Source organism: Misgurnus anguillicaudatus, unplaced genomic scaffold (genome assembly GCF_027580225.2).
Source record: "Misgurnus anguillicaudatus unplaced genomic scaffold, ASM2758022v2 HiC_scaffold_31, whole genome shotgun sequence".
Lineage (NCBI taxonomy): Eukaryota > Metazoa > Chordata > Actinopteri > Cypriniformes > Cobitidae > Misgurnus > Misgurnus anguillicaudatus.
The window spans coordinates 239,584-252,420 of record NW_027395281.1 but is presented as its reverse complement, the minus strand read 5'-3'; the positions used below and the strand labels follow the sequence as shown (position 1 = coordinate 252,420).

The 12,837-nt window shown below is 32.8% G+C and overlaps 1 protein-coding gene and 1 long non-coding RNA gene across 2 annotated transcripts in view; both read left to right on the top strand.

Moving 5' to 3' along the window:
* Positions 1-3,872: 3,872 nt before the first annotated feature.
* LOC141363022 (uncharacterized) lies at positions 3,873-5,575 on the top strand. Its single transcript, XR_012368538.1, has 2 exons — positions 3,873-4,187; positions 4,623-5,575. It is a non-coding gene; the product is annotated as an uncharacterized lncRNA (long non-coding RNA).
* A 3,713-nt stretch (positions 5,576-9,288) lies between these two features.
* Positions 9,289-12,837, top strand: part of LOC129452791 (uncharacterized) — a 30,151-nt gene continuing 26,602 nt past the window's right edge. The window contains exons 1-2 of the mRNA XM_055216816.2: positions 9,289-9,661; positions 11,573-11,890. Coding sequence (XP_055072791.2) covers positions 9,616-9,661; positions 11,573-11,890 — 364 coding nt within the window. The 5' untranslated portion in view covers positions 9,289-9,615. The remainder of the gene's footprint in view (positions 9,662-11,572; positions 11,891-12,837) is intronic.

Genomic DNA, 12,837 nt, shown 5'->3' with positions numbered 1-12,837 from the left:
GTAATAATGATTTTATGATCATCTGTACTCTGTTGACAGTATATTGTAGATGTAAGAGGGATTTATGACTATTAACTTACAGTGAAGATTTTCACACTGTGTTTAACTCTGACTTATCTTCTGTTTAAACCTGATTTAACTGCAGCTAAACCAACTTTTTACACTTATGATATTGAAAGGTTTAACTGAGACCACACGTGTCAACTCTCTCTGTACACTGTAAAAACGTTTACCATGATGTACAAATTTTTTTGGTGAAACATTTTGAAAGAGTAAATTTGAAAGCTGTAAAATCTAGTAGATTTCAATAATCACATTTAATTTCCTTTCACAAATTAAATTGAGTAGATATTTATGCAAAGCAATAGAAATCCTAAGTGAGGTCTACTAAAAAATATTGAGTAAACATAATTAAAAATGTTACTTGATGTAGCTGAAAGTTTGTGAATATTGCTAAACTAAAATTAATTGGTTGTATTCTATTTATTTTATACTAAACCATCAATTATTAAAAAAAAATTGTGTACACATTATTTTATTGAAAATGACAAACAGTGTACATGTTAGAGAAATAATCAGCTGAATAAACTTTAAGAGATCTCTTAAATTCACAGCATGCAGAATCACCTCTTAAACTCAGACAGGTGGATCAGCAGCAGCTTGTACCTGCAACAATAAAGATAATGTCATTTAAACGGCTGTCCGCTGTGACTGGACGCTGCTCAAATCCCTGTCGTGCCACTAACATAGTTTAATATTAAATAACATATTCGTTCCAAATTGTTAATGATTAAGATAATCTAACGCATATTTTGCATCTGGAAGTAGACTCTGTCTGTTTAAGCTCGTGCTATTTAATGCGAATGTCTGGTGTGGTGTGAGACACCTGCAAGTGGTAGGCTACTACACGAGACAGCGCTTCTCGCCCGGTGTACAACCACCTTAACACAAAAAATGAAGTATGGCATCATTAATATAAATGTATATAAGCCATACCTGTCAAGTTTTGGATTTGAAAATAAGGGAAATTTTCCGGCACCCACCGCGAACAGTCCCACCACCAACCCAAACAAGCTCCAGTATTCCTTACATTTTAAGACTGATGAGGGCCGGATAATATTTTTTAAACCTAAGTGCTGATAATTGTGTTAAAATTAACTAAACAAACTAATTCATTAGCAAGAAAACTAGTGAAACACATAGCTATGTAAAAACTACATTTCATAAGTCACACTCACACTGTGTACATACTATACACACAAATTTGCATCTGTACAAAACCCAATGGCCTTAGGCTGAAAAGCCTTATTTTAACTTCTTTTGCATTATACCTTAATGCCAACATTATTTATAAACCATTCACTTTTCTTTGTAATGAGAACAGTCATTTAGAAAATGAAAATGCTAGATGGGGCAGTGGCCCAAACCAAAAAGGGCACTTAGACAAGTGGTTACAAGTGATTATAATGGGAAAATATTATAACAAGAATTAAAGTGTACAGTAGATATTCAATATGATTTATCTGCTGGCTTGATGGAGCTTTGAATCAATGTTTGCAATGTTGAACTGCCTTTACCAGCCTCCCTTTCCATTCTCTGTCTTTATTTTGTGAAGGCATTGGTGTTTTTTGTATTTTTTGTCTACAAAGTGTGCCAACAACAGCAAATTTAGTGTTTATGTTAGCTTAGATCTGACCGGGAACATTTAATTCATTAGACAAGCATTGAAACGATAATAATGTGGATATTTTGTTGCTGTTTGCTTGCTAACTTGTTAGCACTTTTAGAACACCGACAGTAAATCATTTACCGACGAAATACGTAAACAAACTTCCAAATTAGTAATTCTGCGGTTTAACAACTGATATAATGTAATAAATCTACCTGTTAATGCAAACTTCAGACAGAAACTGTCGTCTTCGTTCTCCAGGCAGGGAGTGCACACAGAGATGCTGCGGAGCGGGTGGGAAAACACGAAGTGGATTAGCGGGATCAGTGGATCTTTAGCGATCTGGGATTGGGAGTTTTTTTATGGGCATTATTATTTTTGTAATAACGCAGGTTAAAATACGGGAGATTTACGGGAAAATACTAATACGGGAGGACGGCGGGAAAGAAGGGTAAAATACGGGACTTTCCCGGCCAAAACGGGATACTTGACAGGTATGATATAAGCGTGTGAGTGTCATGATATCCACTGTAATAACTGCGAGGAGTCAAGGGTACAAATAACATTTAAGTTTACTGGTAATCATCCTGAATTGATTTCATTTCTCTTTTACAGTTTCAATGCTGGAAGTGGATGTGGGGAAATCTGTCAATCTGAAAACTAAAGTTACTGACATAAAGAGAGATGATGTGATAGAGTGGAGATTCAAAGGAACTCTGATAGCTGAAATCAATCCTGCCAACAATATCTTCAGTACATATGATGGTGATGGTGATCTATTTAAAGATAAACTGAAGATGAATCATCAGACTGGAGATCTCAACATCAATGACTTCAGGGAGAAACATGAAGGATTTTATACACTGAAGATCATCAGAGGAGGAAAAACCTTAGAAAGGATTTTAATGGTGTCTATTAGATGTGAGTTACTGAAATGTTTCAGTGTAATACGGACTACCGGCACATCCGGGAACTTGACTGTAAATTTCGTCACCGCCCCTTTTCGGGGGTTAAAAAAGCAGCGCTTCCATTGACTTCCATTCAAAATAGCGGAACAAAGCAACGATTTTACACAGCCGGCAGGCGTAAATAACTTATGAAATCACTCAGATTAAACATGTCGAGTATTTATCTGTCCATCCTGCCCGCCATAGAGCGCGAAAGATACATTAACACATTTAATTTGGTCAATATAAAAACATGTCCCTTTCATTCTCACAGCGTCAAATTTGTGTAACAACGCCATCCAGTGATTGCTGGAAATATCGCTAAGCCAGTAGTTGTATGGCTGGACGGAAAAGTGCACTCATTACTCTAAATATAAAGACATAATAAATAAATACGAAGTAACTTTCAAATACGAAGTAAAATCATTCACTTGCTTCCCTGTTGACTTGATGAGGTACGTGTTTAATGTCCGGGTAAGACACCTCTGGCCAATAGGGAGCGTTGTTACACAAATTTGATGCTGGGAGAATGAAAGAGACATGTTTTTATATTGACCAAATTAAATGTGTTAATGTATCTTTCGCGCTCTATGGCCGGCAGGGTGGACAGATAATTACTCAACGTGTTTAATCTGAGTGATTTCATAAGTTATTTACGCCTGCCGGCTGTGTACGAAGGTTGCTTTGTTCCGCTATTTTGAATGGAAGCCAATGGAACGTCTAGTGCGATTTCCCCCAAAAGTGGGCGTGAACCTGTTCAGAGACATTCTATGACGTTGCGCCGGTTGTGCGTATAATGATTTTATTATCATCTGTACTCTGTTGACAGTATATTGTAGATGTAAGAGGGATTTATGACTATTAACTTACAGTGAAGATTTTCACACTGTGTTTAACTCTGAATTATCTTCTGTTTAAACCTGATTTGAACAGATAAACCAACTTTTTACACACAACACATCTGTACATCATTTCAGATATTTGATTAGTTGTTACTGAATATTATAGTGAGTTTGTACCATCATTATTGAAAAACTGATATTTTATTAAAGTAATTTACCCATTAGATGAATTCTCACTGTTAGGAGATTCATAAAATTCATCATCTAGATGTTATAGTTGTGTTTATATTTATATACTGATAGAGAATCTGAAAGATTGAGTTAATAAAATAATTAAATAAGACACTTAATAGATGAAAATCACCTGAATTGATTTAATTTCTGTCTTTGTGTTTCTGTCTGCTGATGTTACAGGTGAAATAGCAGGAAAACTGTACACGACAGAGGGAGCATCTGTTGATCTGGACACTTTACTTAATGACATAAAGAGAGTTGAGAAGATCGAGTGGAGATTTGAAGAAACTCTCATAGCTGAAATCAATCCTCCCAACAATATCTTCAGTACATATGATGATGATGATGATCTATTCAGAGATAAACTGAAGCTGAATAAGCGCACTGGAGATCTCATCATCAATGACATCAGAGAGAAACATGAAGGAGTTTATGAAGTGAAGATCATCAGAGACGGAGAAACCTCATACAGAAGAACAGTTGTGTCTCTCTCTGGTGAGAGTAAAAATGATTTTATTTACTCTGTTAATGTGTAGGTATTAATCCGTTCTTGCTTTGAACATAATCATAGGTGCTTGAATAGCATTAAGAAAAAAATAACCATTAACATCTGTAATCTTGTTGACAGTATAGATATTTAATTGAATACACACACTTTATGCCTGTCCCAATGTTAACTTTCGGTCTGTATTTATTTATTTATCAGTCTGTCTAGTGGCTTAACTGATCTCTAAAATAAATATCTTTATTCTTTTTTATAAATGTTTGAATTTTCTTTAAAGTTGCACATTAAGTAATGTCTAAAATTAGCATTAGGTACAAAAATCGAATCAAATGAATTGTGAATCATCCTTCATTTAAAGATGTTTATCACTGTTACTTCCTCTCTGAATAACTTTTGATTTGATCTCTCATCTTTGTTTCTTACAGATTTTAAGGCAGAAGATTCAGTGAGGAAGAGAGGAGGACATTCAGTGGAGATAGAGATGTAGTCGTTGTTGTTACACAGTCAGCAATTGGTGGTGTAAGTGTAACACAACATTACAAACACATCAGCATCACATCTCTTATAAAATCACCCTCGTGTCAATAAGTTTAAACAATCCACCTGTGTGTGCTGATGAACCATTTCTGAATATAGAAACTGTTTCAATAAATATTCATAAAAATATTAATAAAACAAGGAAAGTTGGAAAACATCTGTTCAGATTGATCTACAGATAAACTCTCATCTTTATTTTAAACATTAATATCAGATTTTATATCCATTTCTAGATGCAGACATTGTGTACTGAATGTAATATTTGTTGTTTTATACAGCTAGTACAGTGTTATAAAAATAAATATCTCATGTATATCTAACATATGTACCACAGCAGTATTTCACTGAGTGATGTTTGTCTTTTTGTTGATATTATTTGACATCAAAACTCTCTGTCGCTGTATCCAAGTATTCATACTTTCACTAATGCACAGTGTGCAAAACAATCAGTGTTTAAATGTGAATCTGTAGATGAAACTGTGTGTTATTGTTACACTGATGATCTGCTGATCTTCACTTCTAGTTCATGTCTAACCAGTGATCAGTTTTCTATCCCATAATGCCACAGATGTCGAGGAGTAATCAGATTCATTAAGTTAAACAAACATAAATACATATAGACGGTTTCAGCAGTAACAACATAAACAAGCGTCTTTCGTGGTCAACGCGTAACTTCCGGTAAACTCCGCTAAGAATAACTAACAACAAAGTACTTTAAACATAGTTTATTTATATAACAAGCAAAATAAACAACACATAGATTACTCAGGAAACCAAAACATTTGTTATTTTCGACAAGGTATTTGTTCAAGAGTTTAGTTTAGCTACTAGTCAGACCATTTAACAAACTGAAACCGGAAGTAAAGTTCGGACCAGACGCGTATCGCCTCACCGCACGTGCGTCTGATGAAAAAGTCTATAGACTGTTAAGTAATGTAGTTTTGTTGTGTTCCTGTAGTTTAATTGATAATGTGTGACGCTAGCAGCAGCTTTAGGTTTAATTTCTCTCTTATACGTTTATCAATATTAGCAGATATACCAAATAATAAATGCAATACAGTTAACAAAAACATTCATGTGGTTAGATTGCTCAGATTAACATATTGTTCACATATTTCCAGGAATATATTTATACTAAACACTTGTGTACATGAAGCATGATCTTTATTGAGAAGTAAATAGCGTTCATAGTACACAGATTCAACTCATGTAGCTCTAAAAAGAGAAAGTGTTTGTGTTGAAGAAACTAGAAATCAGACTTAGATTTAGTTTTACATTGACTGATAGATTCTGTGTGAGAGTTGATTTTTGTATTTAGTTTTTCATCAAGTTAATATTATTATAGCCTTTTTAAAGCTTTGTCAAATGTTTACATTTTATACTCTGTGCCTTGAACTGATAATAATGAACTACTAAGATACATTTTGTTATTTCATACCACGGGTCTGTTGAATGCTGCATTCTGATTGGCTGAGAAATGTTCTATGGGTGTTGATTATTTTTCTGTAAACCGCACACCTAACTTTTCAAATGTCTTAAAAATAGGCACCAGAGCAATGTTTGAGGTAACCGTGGTATAAGCGGAATAATTGACTACGCTTCGCGTTGTGCCGCATTATCACCTTGGTGTGCATTATTTTCTTATAATTCAATGGCCCGTCGTCAATTATTCCTATTAATATTGTTTGTGTCATAGAGAGACTTGTACAGTACAGTACATTATACAATATGTTGTGTTTTTTCTGTTTATTAGTGTGAGACTGAATTATGCATCGATTTATAGCACTTAATTTAAAGCTCCTAATGCACTTAACCAAATCCCTGCTGAAAAAAACAATAAAACCATTTTATTGGGAATTTTATTGGTTCTAATGGAATATGGCCCAAAACACACTACAGTGTAGTGATTTTAATAGTAAAAGCTAATGGTTTCTATTGGTATTTTAATGGAAACCATTAGAATTTTCTGTAATGGTTTTATTGTTTTTTTCAGGAGGGATGTCTCTCACTTTAATCTTTTTATTTTGTCTTTCTATGAACATTATTTGTATTGTTACAGCTTTAATATGACAAATCACTTCTGTTATAATCCTCATTTGCACTTTATTAAATAAAATCATTTGATAAAACCCACAGTGCTTTTCTATTTATGTGAGACATTTTATACTCGGTAATATTACACATATGCTAATATGATTTGTCTGTGTGATTATGTAATTATGTAGTTTTGCCATCTTATTGTACATACAATTAATTTGTTAGTTATATTTAGAGTTATATGATCTTCAGTGTAGTTTTATTTTATTTATAAATTTAAACGTCTTATTTATTTTAGTTATATTTAGAGTTATATGATCTTCAGTGTAGTTTTATTTTATTTATAAATTTAAACGTCTTATTTATTTATTTGATAATAGCTTCTTATTGGCTTGTCAATAATTAACTAAATAATTTGTTTTGGATGCTAGATGGTGCAAAAGTCAAAATGAATTGTGTTGCGTTTTATATTGACGTCAATTCAAAATATATTTTTTACAGCAGGTTCATTTGACGAGTCAACGAGGCGCTATAAACATTGAAGTAGACGAATGCAAAAATTGTATCATAAATGGCAAATGAAACGAGCCTCAAGACCTTATTTTTGGACATGCACACACACATGGAGAGAGCAAGCAACTGATAAAACGGAAATAAAAGACAACTGACCTTTTCCACTGTGCCTTATTTTGAATTGTTCTGTCAAATTTCTGTGGTATTTTGTAAGAACAGGCATTTTAAAATGCATCAAAAACTACAAAAAAACTACTATTTGAAATCATATTTATTTTTATGTCCTTTCTAATGTTTATATATATGGGCCTATGCTGGTCGAAATGATTTATTTCCTAATCTGTAATTCTTTAATGTTTTATTTCAAACCAGCAGATGGCCAAATTCAACAGATAACAAATAGATCGATATCTAGAAAGAATTTAGTAAAAATTTATGTGCATTTTTCATAAAAGTTAAACAGGTACAAAAGTACTTCATATCTCCCAAAACAGCATTAATGGATAGATGTAAAGTAAGCAAAAAATAATATATTATTTGTATCAATAAAAAAATTCTGGACCCTTAGTGTAAAGGGGTTAATAAGGGTTAATAACACTTATGATATTGCACATATTGATATTACAGTTTGCAAAACAACTTGTGATATTTCTGCTCTACTACCATGTAAGCAAACTCAACAGAAGAAAATGTGTTTGTTTGCTTTCATTTTTTAAATTTATTTTATTTATGGGCTATGGTTAGACGTCTATTAAAATTTTTACTGAGAGTCCGGTTTACCCGCTGTGTAAATGCAACAAGAACAGCATATACATTAAGTGATATGTTAACAATTGCAAAAGTTTTTATTAAAAGAAATATACAGTATTAGTTAAAGTCGGGGTGCACAATCTCTAAAAGCCAATGTTGACATTTGAAATCACCTAAACAAACTATATTTTTGATGATCCAAAATATATTTAAAACCACAAATGTTTATGAAACTATTTCTACATTTACAAATGCAGAAAATAAAATGTGTCTAATCTGACGAAAAAGGCCAAAGAAAAAAAACATAAAGGGAACATTTTAAGAAGCTCTATGTTTTATTATATTAAAAAGGCATATTATTCATTTCTTCATCAACATCTACGTACAGGACATTCAAATCCAAATCATACATTATACATTAATATAGGGAAACACAATACAGGCCAAAAACAGAAGAAACTGTAGAACATGTTTTGAAGATATGTGTGGCATATGAAAGAGAAAGAAGGATTTTAAAGGACGAATTGTAAGCAATAGGATGCAAGGACCTTACTATAGCCAACTTATTAAATCATGATCCAAAATCAGGAAGTTTTTCTCTTTTTTTAAATTTGCAAACATGTCTGTTTTTTCTGTGAAGAATGGGTGAAAAGTGTACATTAATGAGAGATATGATTTGATTTTAGCAAATGGCTTCAATGAAACAAACAGTGATTTAAAAATGTAAAGGGGTCTGATTCTTTCTCCATCAAAGCAGGTGCCGGTAGACACCTTTAAAGTTGGTCTGCAACCCACCATAGTGATGGGAGAAACTAAGCTTTTCGAAGCTTCGAATCAATTGAACCAATTGCTTCGCAAATTGATTCATTTTACGCTGGCGACACCTGCTGGTCAAAATAGTGTAAACGCAGCAAGATATGTCCTTTTACACTTTTTTACAAAATAATAGCAAGATTTTTCTAAAAATATGTTTTTAAGGGAAACAAGTAATTTAAGACACATTTAAAAGTGTATTATGTGTTTTAGCTTTATTTATGGCAAACAAATCATTAAAACGAACTCCCTTTTTAATTAACTTTATGAACTTTTATTATTAAACTGACTTTAGTACACCTACACTGGTCATTTGTAATCAACTCCCCCTAGTGGTGAATCGTTGGATTTTCGAAACGTTTCAAAACAGTTATGACGTAATGAAGCTTCGTTTGCCAAAATCACGTGATTTTGACCAGTTTGAAACAAGCTCCGAACCAATGATTCGAAACAAAAGATTCGTAAATGTGAAGCCTCATATACGTGCTTCGAAATCTCCTATCACTAACCCACCAATAAACCAAAAGAAGAAGAAAAATAACAGTACTAGGTGGGAACATAACTTTCAGAACGTTTTATCGCGAGGGGTTAAGTATATGTTTTATTTGCATAACATCGGCATTTCGCAATAGGTTTTAATCGACATTTTGAACAATATCGCATTTTGCCCAAATGTGTGACTGGAATGGAAACCATCATCACACGCAGAAGTTAAGACTCTTAATTGTTTTAAAAACTTTCTTGTTTTGAACAAACACATAGAGAAACATGAAGACGATCACTTTACTCTTCCTCATCTCTTTATTCATCAACGGTGAGTTAATTTATCAACATTTCTACGACAATTTCACTTTTCTAAAAAACAAAAGTGCGTACGGTGTTTATAACTTGTTGGGTTTGGATTCGTAAACTTCGAAAGAGGATGGGCCAAGCTAAAATAAAAAAATAAAACCAAGTCGAGATTAACGTCATTAAAATGCGAGAATAAAGTCATTATTTAACGAGAAAAGGTCAGAATAAATATAATTTCGAGAATAAAGTCGTTATTATTTAACGAAACTTCAAGAATAAAGTCAGTTATGGGGGTTCAGTTTAGACTTATTCTTTACGTTGTTTACTGCATTAAGATAGTTATATAAATAAATTCAATTCATTACACACTATAATATATTATTAATAAGCATAAAAGGTCAAGCAGAAAAGCCCAGAATCTGCTCGTTTTCGTTGAAGGAAACCTGAAGGAAACGAACGTGCCCTTTAGCGGTTTGTGTTCTTATTCTGGGATCTTCTGCTTGCTTGTACACAGAATGTTTTTATTAATAAAATGTTTGCTGAATTTGGTGTTTTAATATTACTGTGTAATACATTAAGCCACATTCAATGTTGTCTTTTAGGATTTATGGGTCTGCACTTTTATATTGTTGCTTTCATGAGAACACGCCTAAAGTGAAACTACTCGTTGTATATCTCAATGGTTAGTTCACAAAGCCACAAAGTCTTTCCATTCCTCCATTGGCCATACAATTAATATCCACTAATACCCATCACCTGTGCACTTTCTTTTAGGTGCTCCATGTGCATATACTTTACCCTACCCAATTAATAAAACCCTCCACGATATTCTGTTCATTGCATGCCTGTTTTAATAAGGTGTGTACTGAAAGTTGTTCGTTCACATTATCTCCCCCATATTGCTTTTTATATGAGGGAGATTCCTTAAAATTGCCTTTCTGAAAACAATAAAACCATTACAGAAAATTCTAATGGTTTCCATTAAAATACCAATAGGAACCGTTAGCTTTTACCATTAAAATCACTACACTGTAGTGTGTTTTGGGCCATATTCCATTAGAACCAATACATAGAACCAATACATATCATTAGAGACCAACAAAAAACAATACAATGTAGTGTGTTTTTGGCCATATTCCATTAGAACCAATAGATAATTTCAAAAGATGTAAACAACACTGGTCCAGAAGCACTTCCTGTTTCCGTTTTTTAACACTAGATAAACGTTGGGATAAAATAAACCAACAAAATATATAAACCTGAATTAACTGAAGTTAAACAAACATCTTAAAGATAATAATATATGTGAAATAAAAAAATAACTGTCACAAACTTAACAGAAAGTGTTTCTGGACCAGTGTTGTTTACATCATTTGAACTGGTCTATACATAGAACCAATACATACCATTAGAGACCAACAAAAAACAATACACTGTAGTGTGTTTTGGGCCATATTCCATTAGAACCAATAAAATTCCCAATAAAACCAATAAACCATTAGAATTTTCTGTTCACATCACTCCAAACACGTAAAAATGTGACATTATTATAAAAATATTACAACTTTATTCTCGAAATACAACGACTTTATTCTCGTAAATACTGACTTCATCCTCAAAGTTATATTTATTCTGACTTTTTAATAACTTTATTCTCGCATTTTAATGACTTTAATCTTTAGATGGTTTTATTTTTTATTTTTGCTTAGCCCTAATCCTCCTTCAGACTTCATGATACAGATTCAGATATTTCTTAAAATACTATCACTTTGATTTTCTGTAATCTCATGGCAGATTGACTTTAATACACAGATAACCTGATTTCATATTTAGTGTAGACTACAGCAAAATATATCTTAATTTCATCTTTATATTGACAGAGTTACTGTATGAAAGTGAGTTTAATCTCTGACTCTTTCTGTTTGTCATACAGGTGTTGTGACAGATGAGTCAGTGTCAGTGTATGAGGGAGATTCTGTTACTCTATACACTGATATTACTGAAATACAGAGAGATGATCTGATAGACTGGAGGTTTGGTGATCAACAGGATCTTATAGCTAAAATCAACAGAGCAGACAATAATTTACTCAGAATGTATGATAATGTTCTTGATGGGATATTCAGAGACAAACTGCAGGTGAATAATCAGACTGGAGATCTCACCATCACAAACATCACAACTCAACACACTGGACTTTATCAACTTGACATCAGCAGTGAGATGATCACAAAAAAGAAATTCAACATTAGTGAGTATCTCAAGCTTTACTTTATTAATTTATCATATCTGTATCATTATTCAGAACTATAAATTAAATATACAGTATGTAGTAATAGATGAAATATAAACTATCTATAATCTTTTTAATGTTTGGGATATTTATTATGTATTTTACATTGTGTCATTTCACTAGTGTAACACTGAAAGTGCTATACAAATAAACCTGAATTAAATTAAATTTAAATAGATATTTGTTAATGTGATATTAATATATTGTGTGATGTTAAAACATTCAGTGTTAAAATTAGTAAATTTTCTCAAAAATATCCAGATAATTTATTGACCAACATGTCATACAAATGTTGATGTTTTTCTTTGTTCAGTCGAGCAGAAATTATGTTTTTTGAGGAAAATATTCCAGGATTTTTCTCCTTTTTATGAACTTTAATGGACCCCAACACTTAACAGTTTAATGCAGTTTAAAATTGCAGTTTCAAAGGAATCTAAACGATCCCAAAATGAGGCATAAGGGTCTTATCTAGCGAAACGATTCTCATTTTTGGCAAAATAAAAATATGCACTTTTAAAGGCAGGGTAGGCAGGAATTATCTAAAAAACTTTTTTACAAATTTGTTTAAACTGTCTTTATGTACAAATACATAATTAAAATGTAAGTACTCTGAAAAAGAGAGTATAAAACTCGAGTGTCTGTAGACCTCTCACCACTGTTTTATACACAGCTAATTATTTCCATTTGGGACGAAACAAATGATTAGCTTGCGCGAATATCACTCTCTCTCGCGACCATGGCACCACCCGTTGCTATGGGATCTGCCCAGACATGCGCACACCCGATTGATTTGAACGTGCACGAGGCACTCTGGAAAGAGCACAAGCATGGCAGAGAAAGCGCATTTAGAACTCTCAGAAAGTGAATTCAGAAGTCACAGTACCTGCATATCCAGTCAGCGAAGG